Source organism: Lepidochelys kempii, chromosome 10 (genome assembly GCF_965140265.1).
Source record: "Lepidochelys kempii isolate rLepKem1 chromosome 10, rLepKem1.hap2, whole genome shotgun sequence".
Taxonomy (NCBI): Eukaryota; Metazoa; Chordata; order Testudines; family Cheloniidae; genus Lepidochelys; species Lepidochelys kempii.
In genome coordinates this window covers 36,590,029-36,614,873 of record NC_133265.1, presented here as the reverse complement: position 1 = coordinate 36,614,873, position 24,845 = coordinate 36,590,029, and the positions used below count along the sequence as shown (strand labels likewise).

The 24,845-nt window shown below is 45.8% G+C and overlaps 1 protein-coding gene across 6 annotated transcripts in view; it reads right to left on the bottom strand.

Moving 5' to 3' along the window:
- LOC140918455 (ankyrin repeat and fibronectin type-III domain-containing protein 1-like) overlaps positions 1-24,845 on the bottom strand; it is a 576,229-nt gene that overhangs the window by 421,542 nt on the left and 129,842 nt on the right. For 2 of the 6 annotated variants that reach the window (XM_073362895.1, XM_073362898.1), the window contains exons 1-2: positions 19,883-20,045; positions 17,882-18,139 (exon numbers count right to left, since the gene is read on the bottom strand). The exons of 1 other annotated variant lie outside the window; for it this stretch is intronic. In XM_073362895.1, coding sequence (XP_073218996.1) covers positions 17,882-18,039 — 158 coding nt within the window. In that variant the 5' untranslated portion in view covers positions 18,040-18,139; positions 19,883-20,045. Of the gene's footprint in view, positions 1-17,881; positions 18,140-19,882; positions 20,046-24,845 lie in introns of those variants that run through there. 3 more of the 6 variants (XM_073362893.1, XM_073362897.1, XM_073362894.1) reach the window with 2 other exon arrangements.

The window sequence follows — 24,845 nt, the reverse complement described above, 5'->3', positions numbered from 1 at the left end:
TAATGGCAGACAAGTTATTAAAGTGCTTATATACAAATGCTAGAAGTCTAAATACAATGGATAAACTAGAGTGCCTCGTATTAAATGAGGATATTAATATAATAGACATCACAGAAATTTGGTGGAATGAGCATAATCAATAGGATACAGTAATACCAGGTTACAGAGTAGCAGCCGTGTTAGTCTGTATCCGTAAAAAGAAAAGGAGTACTTCTGCTGTAGCTCACAAAAGCTTATTCTCTAATAAATTTGTTAGTCTCTAAGATGCCACAAGTCCTCCTTTTCTTTTCTTTTTTAGTAATACCAGGGTACAAAATATATTGGAAGGACAGAACAGGTCGTGCTGGTGGGGGAGTAGCACTATATATGAAATAAAGCTTAGAATCAAATGAAGTAAAAATCTTAAATGAACCAAACTGTATCACAGAATCTCTATGGATAGTAATTCCATGCTCTAATAAGAAGAATACAGCAGGAGGGATATATTACCAACCTCCTGACCAGGATGGTGATAGTGAATGAAGTACTCACGGAGATTAGAGAGGCTATAAAAATAAAAAAACTCAATAATAGGGGATTTCAGCTATCCCCATATTGACTGGGTACGTGTCACCTCACGATGGGATGCAGAAATAAAGTTTCTTGACACCTTAAATGACTGCTTCTTGGAGCAGCTAGTCCTGGAATCCACAAGAGAAGAGGCAATTCTTGATTTAGTCCTAAGTGCAGCACAGGATCTGGTCCAAGAGGTGAATAGAGCTGGACCCCTTGGTAATAGTGACCATAATATAATTAAATTTAACATTCCTGTGGCAGGAAAAACACCACAGCAGCCCAACACTGTAGCATTTAATTTCAGAAAGGGGGACTCCATAAAAATGAGGAAGCTGGTTAAACAGAAATTAAAAGGCATAGTGCCAAAAGTGAAATCCTCACAAGCTGCATGGAAACTTTTTAAAGACACCATAATAGAGGTTCAACTTAAACGTAGACCCCAAATTAAAAAACATAGTAAGAGAACCAAAAAAAGTGCCATTGTGGTTAAACAAAGTAAAAGAAGCAGTGAGAGACAAAAAGGCATCCTTTAAAAAGTGGAAGTTAAATCCTAGTGAGGAAAATAAAAAAAAAGCAAAGCATAAACTCTGGCAAATGAAGTATAAAAATATACTGAGGAAGGAAGGCCAAAAAAGAATTTGAAGAACAGTTAGCCAAAGACTCAAAAAGTAATAGCAAAAAAAAAAATATTTAAGTACACCAGAAGCAGGAAGCCTGCTAAACAATCAATGGGGCCACCGGATGATCGAAATGCTAAAGGAGCACTCAAGGACAATAAGGCTATTGCGGAGAAATCAAATGACTTCTTTGTATCGGTCTTCACAGCTGAGGACGTGAGGGAAATTCCCAAACCTGAGCCATTCTTTTTAGGTGACAAATCTGAAGAACTGTTGCAGATTGAGGTGTCATTAGAGGAGGTTTGGGAATAAATTGATAAACTAAACAGCAATAAGTCACCAGGACCAGATGGTATTCACCCAAGGGTTCTGAAATTTCACATTTGAGTTCCTTCAGAACTGCTAACTGTGGTTTGTAACTTATCGTTTCAATCAGTTTCGGTACCAAATGACTGGAGGATAGCTACTGTGACGCCAATTTTTAAAAAGGGCTTCTGAGGTGATCCCAGCAATTACAGGCCAGTAAGCCTGACTTCAGTACCAGGCACATTGGTGGACACTATAGTAAAGAAAAGAATTGTCAGAAACACAGATGAACATAATTTGTTGGGGAGAGTCAACATGGTTTATGTAAAGGGAAATCATGCCTCACCAATCTAGTCGAAATCTCTAAGGGGGTCAACAAGCATGTGGACAAGGGGGATCCAGTGGATATAGTGTACTTAGATTTTCAGAAAGCCTTTGACAAAGTCCCTCACAAAGGCTCTTATGCTAAGTAAGCTGCCACAGGATAAGAGGGAAGGTGCTATCATGGACTGGTAGCTGGTTAAAAGATAGGAAACAAAGGGTAGGTATAAATGGTCAGTTTTCAGAATGGAGAGAGGTAAATATTGGTGTCCCCCAGGGGTCTGTTCTAGAACCAGTCCTATTCAACATATTCATAAATGATCTGAAAAAAGGGGTAAACAGTGAGGTGGCAAAATTTGCAGATGATACAAAATTACTAAAGATAGTTAAGACCCAGGCAGACTATGAAGACCTACAAAAAGATCTCTCAAAACTGGGAGATTGGGCAACAAAATGGCAGATGAAATTCAATGTTGATAAATGCAAAGTAATACCCATTGGAAAGCATAATCCCAACTATACATATAAAATGATGGGGTCTAAATTAGCTGTTACAATTCAAGAAAGAGGTCTTGGAGTTATTGTGGATAGTTCTCTGAAAACATCCACTCAATGTGCAGCGGCTGTCAAAAAAGCAACCAGAATGCTGGGAATTATTAAGAAAGGGATAGATAAGACAGAAAATATCATGTTGCCTCTATATAAATCCATGGTACACCCACATCTTTAATACTGTGTGCAGATGTGGTCACCCCATCTCAAAAAAGATATATTGGAATTGGAAAATGTTCAGAAAAGGGCAACAAAAATGATTAGGCGTATGGAACAGCTTCCATGTGAGGAGAGATTAATAAGACTGGGACTTTTCAGCTTGGAAAAGAGACAGCTAAGGGGAGATATGATTGAGGTCTATAAAATCATGACTGGTGTAGAGAAAGTACCTAAGGAAATGTTGTTTACTACTTCTCATAACATAGGAACTAGGGGTCACCAAATGAAATTAATAGGCAGCAGGTTTAAAACAAATAAAAGGAAGTATTTCTTCATACAATGCACAATCAGCCTGTGGAAATCCTTGCCAGAGGATGTTGTGAAGGCCAAGACCGTAACAGGGTTCAAAAAAGAACTAGATAAATTCATGGAGGATAGGTCCATCAAAGGCTATTAGCCAGGATGGGCAGGAATGGTGTCCCTAGCCTCTGTTTGCCAGAAGCTGGGAAAGAACGACAGGGGATGGATCACTTGATGATTACCTGTTCTGTTCATTCCCTCTGGGGCACCTGGTACTGGCCACTGTTGGAAGACAGGATACTGGGCAAGATGGACCTTTGGTCTGACCTAGTAGGGCCATTCTTATGTTCTTATTATCAATTTTCTGCATGCTGAAGGGGAAAAAAAATTAACTACAACTCTCCCCGTTCTTTCTTTGACATGGTTACTGGCCTAGTGCATGAGGGAAGTCAGTGGATGTGATAGATCTTGCTTTTAGTTAGGCTTTTGACACAGTTCCACGGACATTTTCATTAGCAAACTAGGGATATATGCTCTAGATGAAACTACTATTAACCAGGAGGAAAACTGGTTGAAAGAGTAGTTATCGATGGTTCACTGTCAAACTGGGGAGACACAGCTAGTAGGTCCTGCAGGGGTCAGTCTGGCCCTGGTACTATTCAATATTTTCATTAAGGACTCAAATAATGGAGTGGAGAATATGCTTATAAAATTTGTGGATGACACCAAGCTGGGATGGGTTGCAGGCGCTTTGGAGGCCAGAATAAGAATTCAAAATAACACTGACAAATTAGAGAATTGGTCTGAAATCCACAAGATGAAATTAAATAAAAGAAGTTTAAAGTAATTCATTTAGGAAGGAAAAAATCAAATGTAACAACTACAAAATGGGGAATAACTAGCTGGTGATAATAGGTCACAAATTAAATATGAGTCAACAGTATGATGCAGTTGCAAACAAGGCTAATATCATTCTGGGTGTATTAACTGGAGTTTTATATGTAAGACGCGGGAGACAATTGTCCCACTCTATTCAGCCCTGGTGAGGCCTCAGCTGGAATACTATTCTGGGCACCACACTTTAGGAAAGATGTGCACAAATTGCAGAGTCCAGAGGAGAGCAACAAAAATGATTAGGGGACTGGAACACATGAGTTATGAGGAGAGGCTGAGGGAGCTGGGATTGTTTAGCCTGCAGAAGAGAAGAATGAGGGGGGATTTGATAGCTGCTTTCAACTACCTGAAAGGGGGTTCCAAAGAGGATGGCTCTAGACTGTTCTCAATGGTAGCAGATGACAGAACGAGGAGTAATGGTCTCAAGTTGCAGTGGGGGAGGTTTAGATTGGATATTAGGAAAAACTTTTTCACTAAGAGGGTGGTGAAACACTGGAATGCGTTACCTAGGGAGGTGGTAGAATCTCCTTCCTTAGAGGTTTTTAAGGTCAGGCTTGACAAAGCCCTGGCTGGGATGATTTAACTGGGAATTGGTCCTGCTTTGAGCAGGGGGTTGGACTAGATGACCTTCTGGGGTCCCTTCCAACCCTGATATTCTATGATTCTATGAAAACTGATAAAAGGTTTAGAAAACCTGACCTGTGAGGAAAAGTTAAAAAACTGGGCACGTTTAGTCTTGAGAAAAGAAAACTCAGAGGAGATCTGATAACATCTTCAAATCTGTTAAGGGCCATTATAAATAGGACAATGATCAATTGTTCTCCATGTCCACTGAAGGTAGAGCAAGAAGTAATGGGCTTAATCTGCAGCCAGGGAAATTTTGATTAGTTATTAGCAAAAACTTTCTAACTAGCAGGGTAGTTAAGCTCTAGAATAGGTGTCCAAGAGGTTATGGAATCCCCATCATTGGAGGTTTTTAAGAACAGGACAAACACCTGTCCAGAATGGTTTTGGTCCTGTCTCAGCAAAGTGGGCTGGACTAGATAACTTGAGGTCCCTTCATCCAGGGCTTTGGAGCTGTGCTCCAGCTCCGCGCAAAAACCTGCAGTTTCACTGCTCTGGAGCTGCTCCGCACTCCAGTTCCGGGCTCCGCTCCAAAGCCCTGCTTCCATCCCTACATTAATATGATATAAGATAAGTGAAGGGAACTTAATGTTAACTATAACTATTACAAATGGGCCGTACCCACAACACTTGGACTTAGACCAAAAACTCCCCAGAATTGGAGCAGGGAATTCAAATATGGAGTTTTGGGAATAGCATGAAATTCAGGTCTAGGCACCCAATGTTTTAAGGCATGTGCCCTGGATCTTGCTTGTGCCCACTTCTATACCTGGAATATTGTTGTTCCTACAGTACCAAAAGTATGGTGGGCTCTGAGATCATGTACTACTGGGGACACTTGTAATAGGATGCCTGGACTGCCTAATTTATGCCACATCTCTCTGCTAGCATGTTAATAGGTCAACATGATCACAGAAAATTACAGTGGGGAAAAGGTCTGTTAGATCATAATAGCCATAATAGCCCTACAGTACGTGCTATACTCTGACACTTATACACATGTACGTTAATTATACCACCAGAGTATGTTCTTTGTTTGGCTGGTCTTTCTTGGATACAAAGCCAAGCATTTGGCATAGTACTTTGCTGGCTGGGCCCACTTCTCTTCCCTCATCAGTGTTCCAAGTGTGTATCTCAATTACTTTCCTATGTGTTTGGCTAATCTAGATGAAAGATAGCATTCATTAGCATAATCGCCATTCTGCACCTAGAGAACAGCCAGGCATATGCTCTGCAAGTTTCCCTGTGCCAAGTACCCCCAATTCTAGCCAACAGCACTCCAATCTTATGCATCTCTAGAATAGGTTTCCTCATTGACCCAAACCATGTGAATGCCGAGACTACCAAAGAAAGCATAAAAATCACCTGACTCATCTCAAATGATTATCTAAATCCAAATTTAAACACAGATTCCCAAAGATGAAAAGCCAGTTGATTTACCCATTCTTCTAACCTAGTGTTCCTTGGGAGGATTCACTAGAGTCAGGAATTCCACATATCCATGTCTGATAACAAGGAGTCTTAATAGTAGGAGTCTTAAAATCAGCGGCTGTAAGATTTGTCAGCTACGGGCAGGTGAAGCATAGGCCTAAAGTGAGTTTGAAAGAACACGTTCCTTTGGAAGACGGCATTCTCTAGTTCATCCCATCTCTAAATTTCTTTTTGCTGGATTGAAACTATTGAGTGATGCAAAACAACAAGAGAAAACAGCCAGCAGGGAAAAGCCTCAGAGCTAAAAGCTTCTTCTGGTTTAATATGCAAAGCTCAAGCAGCTCAATCAAGAAACCAAAGCTAAATGTCATTTCCTCCCTTGGCACCGTCACTCTGCTGCTAAAATAGAACAGGTTATGTCTAGTGGCTTGTCAGATTCCCAAGGCCCTGGAGATCCAATGTCTGTAGAGACTGAATAAGGAGAGCATGGGTGGCTTTTCACCTAGTATCTCACTGCTAGCACACAACTAGTTAACAAATAACTGCTATGAGACAATCACTTTGCCCCAGCCAAAAGACGGGCTTTGCTCTGTATGTTTCCGTACTGTGCCAAAGCCAACGTACAGAAGAAGAGTGGCACCTGCACAGCAGTATGAAGAGAGGAGGAAAGGGTTACAGAGGAGAACATGTTACCCCTATGTCTGCAGCCACACATCTGTTTTTGAAGCAATAAGCTTCACCCAACAGCATGCAAGTCGTGCAGTGAAAACTACGGTAACCTAGCCGCATGTCAGGCCATAGCCCTATTCCTCATCCAGCCGCAAACAGAAATGCCAAACCAGGTGCTTAGCCATCTCCAGGTTTCACCTCAGTAAATCTAAAAATAGGCATAACAGAGCTACCTAAGTAACAACAGTCTGCTTTCCAAAGATGTTGGACATCTTCTGTCCTCATTAACTTCAGTGGGATTCCTGGGTGCTCAGCACTCTGAAAAACAGACCATTTGTAATTAGGTGCCTACATGTGAAGTTAAGATCCTAACTGAAAACCTCCAGGCTTCAAAACCTTGGCCAACATAGGAATCAGCCTGGTGTATTTATGTACAGTAGTAGGAAAGTGCTACTGACACTGAGATTCTGATGTGTTACACTCAGCCCATGAACAATAAGAATCATTTCTGCTGCATCTCACCAGGTGAGGTGACTGGGTGCGTGCTTGCCATATGGTACCTGCTGAATGAACCATGCATAAAAGCCTTTGAGACTATTATCATGAGGTGTGTAATGTATTTATGCCAGTCACTTCTTTATTTAAAGACTCTATCTAAGATGTGAAGCGGAGGGCCCGACCCTCTCTTAGTTATTGTCCTTTGTACAAGGGCTAAGGGTAAACCCCAAAGTCCCGGACAAATTCCCATTCAAGTAATTGCCATCTTTCTCTCATAATACGTGTCATTTGTTGCATACTGCCAATACACTCAGCAGAGGGGATGAGATCGCTGCCTTGTGCAGCTTAAACTCCATTGTGAGGCACAGTGAGGGTTTCAAGGATGTTATACATTTTAAGTTACTATGTTAATGTCACAACATGAATAATTTGGGTTCAGGGTTCTGATTTCGCTCACAATGTGCCACAAAAACAATAAATCCTCTAAAATGTTCATTAAGCTCACATCTAATGTAAAGGAGGAGGGGAAAACAGTCAAGCATTTAAAACTCAAGCCATTATTTGTTTTACAAGCTTCCATATTCCCTCTCTTTTTGTATAGGAACATTTAAAGGGAAAACAACCTTCTGTCTTGAAAAAAGAAGAGTACTTGTGGCACCTTAGAGACTAACAAATTTATTTGAGCATAAGCTTTCGTGAGCTACAGCTCACTTCATCGGATGCATTCAGTGGAAAATACAGTGGGGAGATTTATATACATAGAGAACATGAAACAATGGGTGTTACCATACACACTCTGTCTTGAACGTCTCTTACATCAAATGTCCTTTCTGGGGAAAACAGCCACTCAGGGGGGAGCTCTGCAGCTCAGTTGTTAAAGTCTGATCCTGTTTCTTTAAGAAAAATACACATCAAGAGGAAGAGAAAAAGATGGGAAAATAAAGCTTCTGTCTCCAATGCTTGGACTGTCAGTTTCCAGGATGGAGGATCACAGGCACAATACATGACACACAGCCCAGTTAGCCACTCCTGTACCCCAGCCTTACTTGCTTGCTTCTGTAAATCTTTTGCTAGCTTGCACCTATTTTCCTCTTGTGAGTATGATGAAGGTATAGCTTTTAGGTTGCCCCGCTGATCCCAGCAAAATTACATTTTGTCCTGACTGGTTAAAGTGGATTCAGATTCAACACCAGGCCCAAAGGGAGGTAGCGAAGACAGAGAAGGACTGAAGGGAGGGTGGAAATGAACACACAAGGGGGAACAACTGGAATCTGAGGCTCACATCTCAGCAGTTGCTCAGGACGTAGCCACAGAGGTGGTTAGATCATCTAGTTCCCTCTCCTCATCTGGTCAGAACTTCTTTCAGCATCAGGAAAACAGAGGCCCAATGGTGTGGTGTGCAGTAGTGATGATCAGAACAGGCATACCAAAGCTGGTTGAGGTGGTGATGGATGATGCTGCCTCACCCTCCTCAGAAAGTAAGGCCCAAATTTTCCAGAGTCACTAGTATTTTTGGGCAACTCCATTTTTGGGTACTGTGGCAGATTGCTGGCACTACTATGATAGGTCTCGCGCTTTCTCTTCTTGGGGTGGAGGAGGTTCAGGGCACCATTTCTTGCCCCTGAACTGGGGTATTAACTGCCCCCACTAGTGTCCTAGAGGAGGGGAGGGGAGTGGAGAGGGAGGGACCCAGGCCCACCCTCTACGCCGGGTCCCAGCTCACAGGCCCTAGGGATAGTGGTAAACCACTAGAACTAGCGGTTCCTTCCCCTGGGCTACTTCCCTCTCCTGCCCTTCAGCTTGTGGGGCTTCCTGCCCTCCCTCTGCACAAACCAGGTGCCCCTTTACCTACGGTCTTGATCTTCTTAGTCCACCGCAGCACTTCTCTAAACCCTCCTCTGCTTCCTGCCAAACTGCTCTCTGCTCCAACACCAATCCACTCTGCTTCAACTCCTCTGGTCTGATTGAAGCGGGGGGGAGGGGGGGAGGAGGGTTATCATGTGACTGGCTTCAAGTGCTTTAATTGGCTTCAGGTGCTTTAATTAATTTATAGCAAACTTTCTTCCCTCTACAGGGAATAAGGTTCCCTTCTAACACTCTCCTGCTTTTCCTGTGACTGTGGGGCCGTTTTCCAATCCTCAGTCCATTCACGTATCCGGGCGGAGTTCCTCTTGGCGGCGTCCACCGACTCCCTTGGTGCTTTTGAGGAGTGGTGGGCGCTGTCCGAGGTTCTCTGCTCGGTGTCCCCGTCCGGTTCCCTTTGTTTGACCCTTTGATTGGGGGAGAGAGTAAGGGACCCCAGCCCCAGCCATTCCTGCTGCAGACACCACCACCTTAGAGGGGTCCTTTCACACGTGGGTGCACGTGCCCCCCCCAGATTGTCCACCCCACAGCCTGCCCCTCTTGTTGGGTGCTTTCGGAGGAGGGAATTGTTGGTGACACTGGGCGTGGCGCCAGGTAACTCGAGGGGGTGGCAGACCTTGAGAGTTGATGAAGCCCCCACGCTCTGGGCCACCAGGTAACTCAGAAGGGTGGAAGACCACGAGAGTCGAGGAAGCCCCCCGCCCTTGGCCCAGGCAAGCTTGAACACTTCCCTCCCCTGAAGCTAATGAGAAAACAATTGTGATTGGTTGCTGTGTTAAACATTGCATATGCTGTTGTTTTTGTTTTGTAAGTGTGTTACGCAAATAAAAACACCTTTTTTGCTTCAAAAAAAAAAAAAACCAACCACTCTCCTGCTGCATCACAGTACTCAACCTAACAATGCTTGTAAGGCCCCTATTTTTCAGAAGGCAAGTGCTCAGCAAAATGTCAACAGCCCATCCGTGGGCACTCCCTTTCATCATCAGAAGAGTCCTCTCTCTTGCTATAACCACTCTGTAATCTCACCAGAAGCCTTGGAAATTCCCAATCAGTCACTCTGTTAGTGGAAACAAACTGAGTCCACACCATTCCTTTGACTCCATTCTGTGCTGTCTTGAAGCAACAAGTTAACATTACAACTAAAATGACATCGTCACATTTTACATACTTTGGACAAATTAAGATTTTAACCAAGGAGAAGTTTCAACACAACAGCTCTACACAAACAGTGCAGGTCAGCTACACCACGCACCCAGTGAACAGAAAATTCAGAGTTTGAAGGTTTTGTCCTACATTGATTTTCTTGATAGCTTCAATTGCTGTAGGCTTCTTAATTTACTACCCTATACTGTGTATGTTAAACAGTTGCAAGTAGAGGAAGGCTGGTTTTGTGATTAAGAGCACAGAATTACAGAAGTGTAGGACTGGAAGGGACTCAAGAGGTCATTTAGTCCCGGGGTTCTCAAGCTCTTTCTTTCTGTCCCCCTGCTTCCAACATGCTATAAAAACTCCAGGGCCCAGCAGAGGAGGAGGGGACTCATATCGGGGAGTTTAAAGTCAGGGTGTAGGGAGAGGAATAGCTAGGGACTGTGTGCTCCCCTGCAGTTGCAGTTCCCCGAGGACTCTGCCAGCCATGAAGCCGGGTCCCCTCCACCTGAGCAACTCTTACCGGCTGCTTGAGCAAAGAGGGCTTGGAGCTGAGGAGCAGCTTCAACCTCAGGCCAAGTAGCAGCAGGACACAAGGGAATGCTGTGGCTGCCTGCTACGTGGCACCAGCCAGAGCAGCAGCTGCTCCGCACTGCCCGGCTCCGGCTTCCAGCCTCCCACTTGGCCAGGGGGCCAGGACAGAAGTGGGGTGTGGAGCTGCCCCTGGTACTGCCCGGCTCTTGCACTGCAGTTGGGGGGACAACGCCCTCTATGCCCCCCCCAAACTCCACCCAGGGGCTGAGGGTTTCTGCCCCGTGGGGAGCACCGGGGCTTGGGATTCAGCCCTGCCATTCCCGGCTTCAGCCCCACATGGGCTACTATAGTTTCAGCTGCAAGGCCCCGCAGGCCTCCTGAAGGAGCTCATGGATCCCGAGAGGGCCGCAGACCCCCAGTTGAGAACCACTGATCTAGTCGAGTCCCCTTCACTGAAGGCAGGACTACATAATAACTAGACCTTCATGTTTTCTAGACCTTTAATCATTTTTGTTGCTTTCTTCTGGACTTTCTCCAATTTGTCCACATCTTTCCTGTCAGGTTGCTAACTGTCTAATCACACAAACCCAAACACCCTTGCTCTGTCCCCTGCTCTGCCACTTCTCCAAGGCCCCGCCCTGCTCACTCCATCCCCCCTCCCTCCGTTGCTCCCTCTCCCCATCCTCACTCACTTTCACCGGGCTGGGGCAGAGGGTTGGGGTTTGGCAGGGGGTGCGAGCTCTGGGCTGGGGCTGAGGAATTCGGAGTGTGGGAGGGGACTCCAGGCCTAGCCTGGGACAGCGGGTTGGGGTACAGGAGAGAGTGTGGAGTGCAAGCTCTGGGAGGGAGTTTGGGTGCCGGAGGGGGCTCAGGGCTGGGGCTTGGGGTGTGGGGTGCGGGCTCCAGGCTGGGGTAGGGGATGAGGGTGTCGGAGGGGGTGAGGGGTGCTGGCTCCGGCCGGGCGGTGCTTACCTTGTGCGGCGGCACAGCGGGCCTAACGCAGGCTCCCTGCCTGCCCTGGCCCTGCGTCGCTCCCGGAAGCTGCAGCGGCCAGCATGTCCCTGCAGCCCTTGGGCGGGGCAGGGGGCTCTGTGCGCTGCCCCTGACTGCAGGCACCTCCCCCGCAGCTCCCATTGGCCACAGTTCCCGGCCAATGGGAGCTGCAGAATCGGTGCTCAGGGCAGGGGCAGCACATGGAGACCCCCTGCCCCTTTCCCCCCAGGGGCCACAGGGATGTACCGGCCACTTCCGGAAGCAGTACGGAGCCAGGGCAGGTGGGAGCCTGCCTTAACCCTGCTGCACTGCCAGATTTTAGCGGCCTAAAATCTCCTGGTTTGGCTTCAGTAGCCTCCGGGAGATAGAGCCCAATTCCGGGAGACTCCCAGCAAAACCCGAAGGGTTGGCAACCCTACTTTCCTGAAATGTGGCACCCAGAACTGGACACAGTACTCCAGTTTAGGCCTAATCGGCACGGAGTAGAGTGGAAGAATTACTTCTCATGTCTTGTTTACAATACTCCTGCTAATACATCCCAGAATTATGTTCACATTTTTCTTTTTTTGTAACAGCGTTATACTGTTGACTCATATTTAGCTTGCAATCCACTATGAAACCCAGATTCCTTTCCATAGTACTCCTTCCTGGGCATCATTTCCCATTTTGTATGTGTGCAACTGATTGTTCCTTCCTAAGTGGAATACTTTGCATTTGTCCTTATTGAATTTCATCCTGTTTTCTTTAGACCATTTCTCCAGTTTGTCCAGATCATTCTGAATTTTAGTCCTATCCTCTAAAGCACTTCCAACCCCTCCCAATTTGGTATTGTCCGCAAACTTTATAAGTGTACTCTCTATGCCATTATCTAAGTCATTGATGAAGATATTGAACAGAACAGGACTCAGAACTGATCCCTGCGGGACCCCACTAGATATGCCATTCCAGCTTGACTGTGAACCAGTGATCACTACTCTCTGGGAACGGTTTTCCAACCAGTTATGCGCCCACCTTATAGTAGCTCCATACGTTGTATTTCCCTATTGAGATCTAGGCTCTGCTTCCTGCATGATCTTGGCAGGTCACCCAACCTCTTTGTGCTTTAGTGCCCCCTCTGTGACATGTGGCTAATGATACTTTCCCACCTCACAAAGGTGCAGTGAGGAGAGATTAATTAATGATTGTGAAGGGCTCAAATACTCCGGTGATAGGGGGTTTAAAATATTTCCTTTACTATGGCAGTATGCCTATGCTATGCTCAAAACAGCTGTGGTGGAACCCTTCCCCTTTATCCAGAAGCCAGAGAATATTGTCCCTGCAATGTGGTCTGCAGCTACAACAGCCTACGAGCTGCAGTGCTAATCCATGGCTCCTGGTTAAGCATAAAGACAGTTTGCAGCAGTTTATTCATTCCCATATTCTTGCATTATGTAGAGGAGGATGAAAGTTCATATGTCGGGCCAGGTCCTCACCTGAAGTAAACCAGCAACCCTTCAGTGAAGTCAATAGAGCTACGCTGATTTGCACCAACTGACAATTTGGCCTATTCACTCCTTTACTCTTTTCACAATTATTGCAGCCACCATGAGAAACTAATTTTACACTGAGGTCTGACATTTCTGGACTACGCACACTGACACTCACTTCATAGTGTCCGTGCCACTCCCTGTTCTCAACGGTGTCACTACTCAAGGGCACTGGGCTGACACACAACTAAACATTCACCCTGGAGATCTGACTAGCCATCTGATTTATAGGAAAACCTACACTATAAAGCCCTCGTATCACTGCACACAGTTGGCAGTCCCTGTCTAGGATTGGAATAACGGGGCAACTGTAGGTCAGAACAGAGGTCTGTTGGTGGGACTGAGACAGCAACAGGAGCTGCAGATCACGATTGAGGTACATTGGTGGTAATGTGTGTGGGAAACTTGTATAACACTGTAGCGGAGTGGTCACCCCGCTCCAGCCCCGAAGGGGTTAAAAGCAGCCCTGCAGAGGGCTGCAGCAGGGAAAGGGATTAAGAACAGCTGGGAAAAGCTGATTGTGTAGCTGACCACAGCTGTGGCCAGCTCAATTAGGGCCCAGCTGGACCTTATAAGAGGGCTGTGGGCCAGAAGCAAAGGAGTCTTACTCTAGCGTGGGAAGGGCTAGTTGCCTGAGAGGAAAGGATCTTAAGTGGAGTCGTGCTGGGGAAGGGCAAAGGGAGCAGGGGAGCTTCAGCCTGGTAAACCCCCAGGCTGCAGACCTTGTTTAAGGCCAAGAGGTACTGGGGCTGCAGAGGGACAGCCTGAGGATAGGCAAAGGCAGCAGGTCCTAACCCCTTGCCAATGATGAGTGGCTATTACAGACTGCAGTCTGCAGTAAGCAGGGGCTAGATGATGACTGGCAGCAGCCACTGAGACAAGATGGGTTTAGAGGATGGGGGTTCCCCTGGGAGGGGAGACCCAGAGTGTGGGATACTACTGGGGCAGAACCCCAGGGTAAACAGGCTCCGGGGTTCGGGAGGGACATGAGGGCCAGCAGCAGGCGCGACACTGGCCTGCAGAGGGCGCTCCGTAAGCTGGAAAAGAGCTAATTCCCAGATGACCAGCAGGAGGTGCCAGGCCAGTGCGTCCTTGCTTCACTACAAACACCTACTCACATCATGCGCTGCATTAGCAGGGGTGAAACTGGAAAAAAATAAAGGGAGTAGTCCTCTTCCAAGCATAGATGTGAGCCCTGCTGACCTATGCTCAGTCCCTCACTTTCACCAATGCGACAGATCTGCCTACACCTTCAAAATTATGTTTTACATCTGTGGGCATAATATTAAAATGCAGGCACTTAAGACCAGACACCCCAACCATAAATATTTATTAACGTCTCTACAGCCTCTTGAAAATAAAAAGTGCCATGTATGTCTTAAATGGCTGCTCAAATTAGCAAATCCCTCTTAGTGGACTCCCAGTTTTAATATTTATCTGGTTCCTATTGGTCCCAGGTGGTTTGGAAACAGCACAACAGATCGTCCGGCTCCTTCAGAGCCTAGAAGAAAACAGTAAGTAGCTGGCAGGATTCTAATAAATTCTTCTACAGAGGCATGTAAAGTGGGCATTTTTTAAACTTTGTGCTAATCTGAGCATCCAAACATCGGATCTGGACATCCTAGCTACATTTCTATTACATTTCTTTGCCAGTGTTATCCTACTATGAAATAAGCACAGAAAGATGCTTCTTTCTGTGCTTATTTCATAGTAGGATAACATAGTAGGATAAGAAGCTAGAAAAACTACCATATAGAGGGATTATCCATTATTGTATGCAGTGTTGTTGCAGCCATGTTGGTCCCAGGACATTAGTAAGACAAGGTGGGTGAGGTAATTTCTCTTATTGGACCAACTCACCAACAGAAGTTGGTCCAATAAAAGGTATTGCCTCACTCATCTTGTTTCTCTAATAGATAATATATAAGACAGACACCTGAATCTGACTCCCAGTGCACTGTTTTCTTTGTCTCATATCTTAGATCTCTGAATCTTTCTACACAGTCAGAGATGTGGCTCTTGGTGTTGTAACAGTAGCTAGTTGTATTTTGGAGATGGCATTTTTATTTTTTTTCTTTCCAAAAGAAAGGAGGTTGGAAAAATCAGGCAAACTAACACCCAAGCAGTTTGAGTGGAAAGTGACACTTTGGAATTAAAGAGTTTCATGCTTAATCAGTCAACATTTTATTTTTGCTTTTATAATCAATTACATGTAATTATGGGAAGGGTGAGACATGTATCAACACCAGGTGCAGAAAGAGAAGCTGAAAATCCAGTCTTGCAGCATGTGGAGTTGATTACACCCTGTGCATAGGAAATGTAAGCTGCTACCCAAGCCCATTTCTCCACTCCCGCACAGGGGTAGTATGTCAATCTTTCTCTCTCTCTCTCTCACACACACACACAGCACAACTGTAAATGACAATGGAGACACAAGGCAGAAGAATCAGGTGCAAAAACAAGGAAAGCTGGATTCTCTTTGAGTCAGTTCCATTAGGTTCCATTTCCTTACTGATACAGGCCTGGTCTACTCTTATAAGTTTTGTCGGCATAGGTATGTCTGCTAAGTGTGTGTGTGGAAGGGAAATCACACCTCTAACAGACAGTGCTATGCCAGCAAAAGCCCAAGTTTAGACACAGTTATACCATCAAGAGAGCCCTTTTGTCAATACAGCTTATTTTGTTCAGGCAACCGGTATGCAGGTATCCTAGTCAACCCTTTCTAGCATACGCAATATCACAAAGCCAGAAAGGAATCTATTGTCTCTCGCTTGAGCATTCATGTGGGAGACACCCTCAGAAGACAGGATTCCCTAGTGCCCTAGTCCTCCCTGTGTCGAAGCTCCAGAAGTCCATATCACTTGTGGTTGTGTTCCCCTTACATGGGGGAATCAACAGGTTGGACAGCAGCAAGAACAGGAAGATCCAGGTGTCAGCGGGATAAAGACGTGTTCTCTCCATGGCAGAAGCTTGTTCTCCATGAAGCACACTGTTCATGTACCACTATGGTCTACAGCATACGCAAAATTCCCCAGCACTTGCAAATTCTTTCCTTCAAACCTGGGCTCCCCACAAACCAGGTCTGAATGGACACTGTAAAGAAAATGCAGGTAGAAAGCAGATTTAAACTGAATTTATCTTTGGGGATTGTAATCAGATTCGTTCCAGTCTCCTCTTAATTTCACAATATCCTGATCGCCTGCCTAGCATTTCTTGGTATGTCTACACAGCCTATGACAGCAAGCCTCCCGGCCTGGGTTAGCCAACTTGTGTTAGCACTCTAAAAATAGCTGTGTAAACAGCACTTTGAAGTTGTGGCGCTGGCTGGAGCTCAGGCTCTGAAGCCTAGGGAGGGATCTCACTGTCTCTCCTGCAATGGCAGAACAGAGAATTCTGGAAAAGGGGGGAAAGTGTATAAGAGGAAAAGACACAGTGACTCACAATGATAGGGTGAGTGAAAACCTTTAATCTCATCTATGTACCTGTGCAGGTACAGAAACAGCCTGCACGGCTTCTGAGCATCAGACTGGGAAGGAAATTTTAAAAGATGTTATAATGCTAGTTAATGTTATAAACACGCCATTCGTCCAGCGCACTCACTATGACCAAACTGATACAAGAGGAATGGAGAGAAAGAACGCAGCCCTAAATGAGTGCCCCACCCTGCATGAATTGCTTCTCTTTAGGTCTGGAAGCACTCAAATGATATATTCTGTTATACAAATCTGCCATCCATCACAAGCGCTCTCTCTAAAAGGCAAACGCCACATACAGTTCAGAAGGTGAATTGTGGGGAGAGACACCGTTGAGCAGAATGTCGCTGGTGTCTACATTTCCACTCCCCCTCCTCAAAGCAACCCTTTCACTGACCCATGAGAGCAAACATCGCTAGCAAGTGGCATCAAAGACCTTGTTAGAACTCGCCTGCCAATTGCTCATATATGAATAGAAAAATAAGCTACACAAAGCATTTTCCCAACAATAAGAATCAAATTCACATGCCACCATACATGCTGGAACAAGGGGTGCTGGGCTTGGGGCAGCACCCCCTGGCTTGAGGTGGTTTCCATCATATACAGGGTTTGCAGTTTGTTTCAATGGCTCTCAACACCTCCACTATACAAATTGTTCCAGCACCCCTGCAAGCCACAAAACAAAAGAGAAATCTTACACATTTGGAATGCTTTGGCATCTTTAAGCATGATCTAAAGCACCCCCAAAGCTGGATTCTCTCCCCAAAGATAAGCATGCAAGTGTACAACAACTGTTATACCCTACACTGGCAATCCCTGAGGTTTATTAGAGAATATTCCATGAGGTTAACAGCATTGGGTTTATTTTTTTCCATTCTCACCAGCCACTGTATGTCTGGAAACAAGAGACTCCATTAAGGTAGCTTCCAAACACATACACTCTTTGAACTTAGACTGTTCAACAGCTCATCGTCCTTTGTGTAATATCCTGTTGTGACTCCCAGTGCTTGGAGTCCCAGAAAAAGGGCCATTTGGCACCTGTAGCTTTAATGTCATATAGTAGGGAGAACAGGTGAAGCAGTTTAATAGAAAATGAAAGAACAAGAAAAAAGACCATGTATGTGCGCATGCAGTTAAGGATCAGGAAGACTGAACGTCCAAGTTGTGCATACATCTACAATACACTTTCAGCAGGGAAGCAGACACCAGTGCTCTATACCTTTCAAAGGCATCCCGGATGATGTAATGGTCAATTGTGCTCAGATGTTCCATGAAACAACACAGAAAAATATACACCATTTACAAAGGTTTCTCCCTCACCCCCAAGCCCTGGTGACAAAACAGATGACAGCTTTCCCTGCCCACACAAACACAGGCAGATGCATTGGGAGGGAGTGGTGGACTTTTTTTCTCCTGGTACCTGCATTCGGTGAGACTACAGCAGTAGCTGCCGCTCCGACGGCCGCTCCGACGGTCCGAGCGGAACTCATTCCTCGACTTCCTCAGGCTGAAGTACTCCGTAAGCTTCCCGAATGAAGACATGGCACCAGCGGTGTCTGAGAGTGTGCACGCATACATCCGTGTGCCCTAGTCTGAACACACAGTCACACATGCTAGAGCCAGTGTGCGTTCACTACCCCGTGCATTTCACCTTTGAGGGAGGGACAAGAAGGGAGCACTAAGAGAGTCAGAGAAAAAGAGAGAGGACAAAACAGGAGCAGTTTAGAGAGGTCCATGATTCGCTGCATGCTGACATTTTTCCCATTTAAAAAGAAGAAATAAAATCCAGTATGCATTTATCCAAAAGGCAAATACTGGCAGAGGGAGAGCTGCTCAGTTTTACTGCAGCTGCCACTGAACTGAATTAAGGAGAAAGAAAAAATTAACCCCTCTGGAAAGAATCCCTCGGTAGTGACAGCATATATCTTATTGCTCTTGCTGTGAGCAGCAGCTCACCAGACACATGCTGCCACATCAGAAATAGAGGGATTTGGCCTCTAAGGATGCCCATGAGGTATGTAGGAAGCATCCAAGATCTCAGTTTCATTTTTCCTTGAACAAGAGAAGTGGGGAGACACCGTCCAACTTAGTGGCAGATGATAATACACACATTCCAAAGAACAAGTGTGTCTACAAGCATTTCCTAAAGGTCCATTACCGTCATGTCTGGGCACTGAAATAAACTCAATCAAGTACAGTACGTGGAAATGGGATCCCTGCTTATTTTTCTTATAGCTATTCAGAGTTTGTAAGCCTTTTCTTATGCAGAAACCGCCCCCTCCCAAACAATGTATTTGAAATAAGTTGATTTTCTGTCTTGTCACCAAACAGCTGAGCACAGGGAAGTGGGAAAACTTCTCAAACAAATGAGACGGATCCATTTAAAAGTCACCTACAATAATTGGCCTCTGCACTGCAATTCTCCAACCCTTACAGAATTTCAACAGCAGCAGCCAGTGACAAAGAACTTGGCAAACTAGCATGAAAATACCATCCAAAATCTTCCCCTAGTCAACTGCTTTTGTGTTAGCATCCTTAGTGCCTGATGCTAGCTTGGAGGCGGGGAGAGGACGACAGTGAGACCTGTGAGAGACTGTGAGACTCACTTCCACCCCAGTGAGCAATAATGCATTAAATCTGTGAAAATGTAGCCAGGAGAAAGAATATTTGTCAGAATACAAAAAAGCAAATAATGTGCTTAGGATCTTCAAGAAAACAACATTGACTCATGGCAAATCAGCCAACTGCCTTCACATCCTTTTGATCCCTCAGCTGTGGATGCCATATGAAAAAATAAAACATTAATTGCTGTTTTTCTGCCCACAGCTATCCACTGCAAACAGAACCCGCTTGCAATAAAGGATGGGCATCCAGCGCTGCAACCCTGCTATGCATTTTTCTACTTCCCAATTCATCCTTCTGTTCTCCTCTTTCTTTTCACAAGGCTCTCATTCGCTCCTCTATGTGGATCAAACATTGGAAACAGCAGTTTACCACCAAAGGAGATGCTAATAGCTGCTCCCCAAACACAACACAGGCACTGGGGGTGAGACAATCTAAGACCTACCTGAGAACAGCTATACCATCCCTGTCACACTCCTACACAACAATCAGCTTACTTGCAATTCTTTAAAAGCAACGGTCCTCTCTGTGTTGGGGTTTGTCTGTATTTTAACATCTCTGTTTCCTGCACCTTGACTCTGGGGAGCGAGATTATTCTAGCAAAAATAAAATAAATAATAGAGCCTGCTTTCCCCTAAGCAAACCTGTGCACAAAGCAGAAATCACCAGCACAATTCCCCTGCCTGATCCACCATCCGCTGGGCTGGCTGAGATGCCTGAACATTATTACAGCAGGAATGGGGGAGGGGAATCAAGGGGGGAAGAGAGCAAGAGGTAAATAAATAAATAAATAATCAACCCAAATTAATCCGATGTGCAGAAAGCACCTGCTGGCTCCTTTCAGCCAAGCATCTTTGGGAGGGTCTCTTGTGGCAGCAGCGACAGCAGCTCCAGCTCCTCTGCCATCTCTGAATGAATCTCTGTCCCTTTCTCTCTGGCTCCCAGTGACATGCCTCACAGCAGGTAGAAAAACCTTCCCAATATCTTCTCGCTCCCATTAATATTGAATGAGCTCAGAGGGCAGGCTCAGGAATCTATTCACTTCTCAGGATTACAGCTGGGGAATCTATTCTCCCCCACGCACCCGCCAAAAACCAGCTCCACCTCTGCCTGGATGGTGCAGGAATTTTTTTTCAAGTCAATTCACTTGCTGAAAGATGGATTGAGACAGAGCGTTTATTATCTCTCTCTCACACACACACTCACACACACAAGGAGCACTCTGTCTGCCCCTCTTATCAACTGCCAGATTACCATCCTCAATGAAATGTAATTCTTCAAATAAATACGGTCCAGGGGAAACAGAATGAAACTGGGGGGGGGGGGGGGGGAAGAGAAGCAGCTTAAAGGGGAACCAAAAAATAAAAGAGACAGACAGACATGGAAGGGGACAACTATTTGCTCTGCACTGAACATGAAAGCTGTAATATGCCTGCTCTTTCTAGGCAGACGAGGCTTGCGGGAAGCAGATAGACCTTTGGAGGATTATGAGAACTGTTACCTGGTACAGAAGAAACTATCTTCTATTGAACTATGTAAAGGGCAAAGGGGGAGGGGATGAGTTTAAAACCACACACACACATTCCCAGGCAGGCTCAGGAGAGAAGAATATCAAGATGAGGTTAATTTGATGCTTTGAGACCCCTGTCATCCTCATCCTCCTCCACACTAGCTGACGGGAGGACAGATGTGCAACACAGGCCTCTCGGGGGAGCCTTCTTCAATTGTCTGCACTCCTCATCGGCATTGCTGCAAGGAGAAATGCTCCCCCAGCTCTCTCTCTGAGTGTCTGTGTGTGAGGCAGATGGGCACCCCACTACATAATACCCTGCCTAAAGGAGGGATGGGGTCAACTCGGGATGTTTCAATGATCTGGGTTGAAATCACAGCAGGAAAAAATGCCTGTGCCAACCCACTGGTCACACAATCTACTACCCCACGGGGGTTTCAAACTAACCACACCCTCTCCCCAGACCAGCCTGGGTTGGGAGACATGGCCCTGGGAGCCCCAAAGTGTACAAAGGAGGGAAGGCGGGGAGAGAATTGCCTTGCACTGCTCTACAGCAAACCCATCCAGTTGATGCTCTAGCTGTCCCTAACCTCTGTTTGCCAGAAGCCGGGAGTGGACGACGGGACGGATCACTCAGCGATTGCCTGTTCTGTTAACTCCCTCTGAAGTACCTGGCACTGGCCACTGTCAGCAGACAGGGTACTGGGATGGATGGACCATTGGTCTGACCCAGTATGCCCACTCTTAGGCTCAGACTGACCCAAGCCCCAGCGTTCCCCTCAACAAGTGATGGTGCAGCACAGTGAGGGGCGGACACAGCCCCCAGACAGGGCTGTCAACTCGCATAATCCTCCCTGGCGTCAGGGATTTCAACTCTGGCTGGATCATCTGGCCAATGTGAAAGACACCCCCCCCACCCAAATTTCAACCCTGCTAGGGGAAAATCCCCAGTGATTGGCTGCCTCCCTCACTGCCTCACCTCCTGGGGACAAGCAGCCAATCAGAGCTGCTTCAGGAGGACAGGCAAAGCTCTCCTCTCCCACCCATCCACCAGAAGCCAACACCAATCTCACAGAAGAGCCCAGCAGTTCAGGACAGCTCCACTCTGCCCCACTCCACAGTTCAGAACAGCTCCACTTCTTGGGAGCAATGGGATGGCTCCTCTGCTCTCCTCCTGTCCCCTTCCCTGCAGCACCCACCTGGGAAAGGGTTGAGGGGGTGACAAGCCCCTGGAGCTGCCCCTCCAAGCCTGAAAGCAGGAGAAGAGCCTGCTGCAGACCCTCCCCCCCGCCCCCAGGAGCTGCAGGAGGAGCAGAGGAGAGGCTGGGAGGGCAGAACTGATGTAGGAGTTGAGGGGGAGCACCTGCACCTTACCTTACTTTATGCATTTGAGAGAGTTGGGGTCACTAACTGCCGCACATGGTGGAGAGGGGGAGATCAAAAATCCAGACAGGCCAAAAATGTATAATCAAAAAATAAAATCTTGTGATTTTGGGCGTCTGACTCATTTTTGAGCTGTTGCAGCTGGCAATACTGCACAAGATAAATCCAATGCTGCTAACTGCCGGATTTTATCATGAATCGCACACTACTTGGGAGCTTTTTTCTTAAAGCCGCAGCTCCTGCAATCAAGAATCTCAGCTTTCATTTATACAGAAAATACGTTTCTAGCCCTTGTGGTTGCAGCACAATGCTTGAAAATAGGTTTCAGACTAGCAGCCGTGTTAGTCTGTATTCGCGAAAAGAAAAGGAGGACTTGTGGCACCTTAGAGACTAACCAATTTATTTTATAGTACCTCAACCCTGTTGCTTGGCTCTGTCTCATGGCAGGCACAGGATGCATGAGTGTTCACAGCATGCTCCTTCAGGGACTGGAAACCATAGGCTCTGCCACAGCCAGAGCAAGGCTGCTCCTGCCACTCTCACTCAACAGCACTCTTCCCTGTAAGCTGTGCGCGTGCACACAGATCCTAAACCCCATACACACGGCGAAACGCCGCACGCACAAAAATTTGCACAGAAGACATTTTTTTGCGCACACAGTCTGTCAAAAATTAGAGGGAACATTGCTGAACAGGACTCAACAGCAAAGAGATGCTGGGACTGCTCTCAGTGGAGTCCCAGCTCATGGGGTGCTGGTTACCACTCTACCAGGGGAGTCAAAATAGAGCAAGGGAGGTGATGAGCAGAGAGGCTGAGCACATGCAGCTCCCATGAACAGGAACTGACATAGTGGATCAGACCCATGGTCCATCTAGCCCATCTCTAGCAGTGGCCAGTGCCAGATATTTCAGAGGAAAGTGAAAAGAAGGCTATAGTAGGTAGCTATGGGATGACCAAGACACAGAGGAAATTTCCTCCTGATTTACGTTATTTAGAGGTCAGCTTCTAGGCACAAGCATGAAGGTTCATATCCCTTCCAGAACCCCTTCACTTTTTAAATGTTCACTGCTGGATTTCTGGCTGTTTTTGTATCCAGACAAAGATCTAATCCTGCAAATTTCTTGGTGTCAATACACTAAAGGTTCCAACATCAGAGAGAAAATTAAAGGAAACCAATGTTTCTTATTTTAAAATCTCATGATTATTGGGGGCCTGACTCATGATTCATACACTTTTAGAGCTCAGGACACTGAGCAATACATCCATATGTCTGCTACCTCCCAGGGCTGCATGGAGTAACTTCATCCCTCATTTTCTTCCAGAGGTACTAGTATAAGGAGCCAGAGTGACACACACACTCGGAACATAACCTCTACTACTTGCCAGCTAACCTGGGCCCCCTCATTAAGAAAATCTTGGTTGCACCCCTGGGAAAGTTGTAGGTGCCAGGGAGTAGAAGAGAATGGTAGAATATACAGTATGGAGACCAGAGTCATAGAACAAGCATGTGAGGCTAGGGCAAAGGAAGAGGGGATGGAGGAACAGGAGAGAAGCGAAATACAACAGAGCTGGAAGACAGGAAAGAAAACACAATGAGAAAGCAGAAGAGATGACCACAGAAGGAAAGATACAGAAAATCCATGGCCTTTGGATATGTCTACACTGCAATTGAAGGTGTGATCCTCAAAAATAAATATCTTTTTAAAAAATTAATTATCAACTTTTTTGATCCTTAAAGAAAGCTCAAGTCCGAGTTTTGAGACATGTCATTTTCCCCTTTTCTAGGATCAGCCAGGAAAGGTGCTCCCTGTTTGTCCTGCCAATTTGAAAGTTGGAGTTTGCATCACCCGTTGACAAATGTGGATTAATAGTTTCAGTGCTACAAAAGGAAACAGAACACAGCGAGTGAACAAATGGCTAGGAAACATATATAGTTCTAAAAGGAGCTGCTCTTACTTCCATTTCTAATTACTTTACATATATGTAGTGATTATATTGGTAAGAAGACTTTTCTTTTTCATTCATTCAAAAATGTTTGCAGCTATTCTTGGCTCTAGGCACATTCTACAAATTAAAATCCACAAAATGCTTGACAAACTGCCCATACTGTATGCAAAAAACAGTGGCTTGATGTAACAATCACCCCAAAACAGGCCAGGTTACATCCCTCAACCAGCCCACTCCCCAAATGCCCAAAAGAAAACCTAAGCTTTACAACATGCCCACAAGATTATCAAATTCAAGCTCTATGCTACCCAGAGGGGAATGAATTGACTTCCAAAGCAGAGCACCCCAACCTGAAAAGACCCTGCTAGCAATCTCCTCTTATTCAAACCAGGGGGCTGACAGATCAAGCACCTCTATTAATCTCACGTGAAGCAGCATCTCAGAGAAAGAGGTGGTCTCTTAGGTAAGCAGGTCCATGACAACTTAGGGCTTTCGAGGTTACAATAAACTCCACCAGCAATGTATTTACATCCAGTGCAGACTACAGTGTACCAGTGTAATGTGATCTCTGCATATGCACCACTTAATAAGCAAGCAGCATTTTCAGATTGTCTCAAGCTATAGCTTAATACAGAGCCCATTAGCGATCTCTTCTCGAGGCGGCAAAGGCATGGAATGAATTATTATTTCCAGTAGCATCCAGAGGCCATTATCAGCACCCAGTTGTGCAAGACAGTTCCTGCTCTGAGCAGTTTACAATCTGAGAAATGGATAATGGTAGCAAGGGTCTCATCCCTGCGGAAAGGTCTCTCCACATTAGACGGAACGGGGCACTCCTGGCCATGACTGCCACCACAGCATCCAGAAGCAGTCCAGGATGTAATAAAACTCCTAAAAGGTACAAACCTGTTCAAATCTCTTT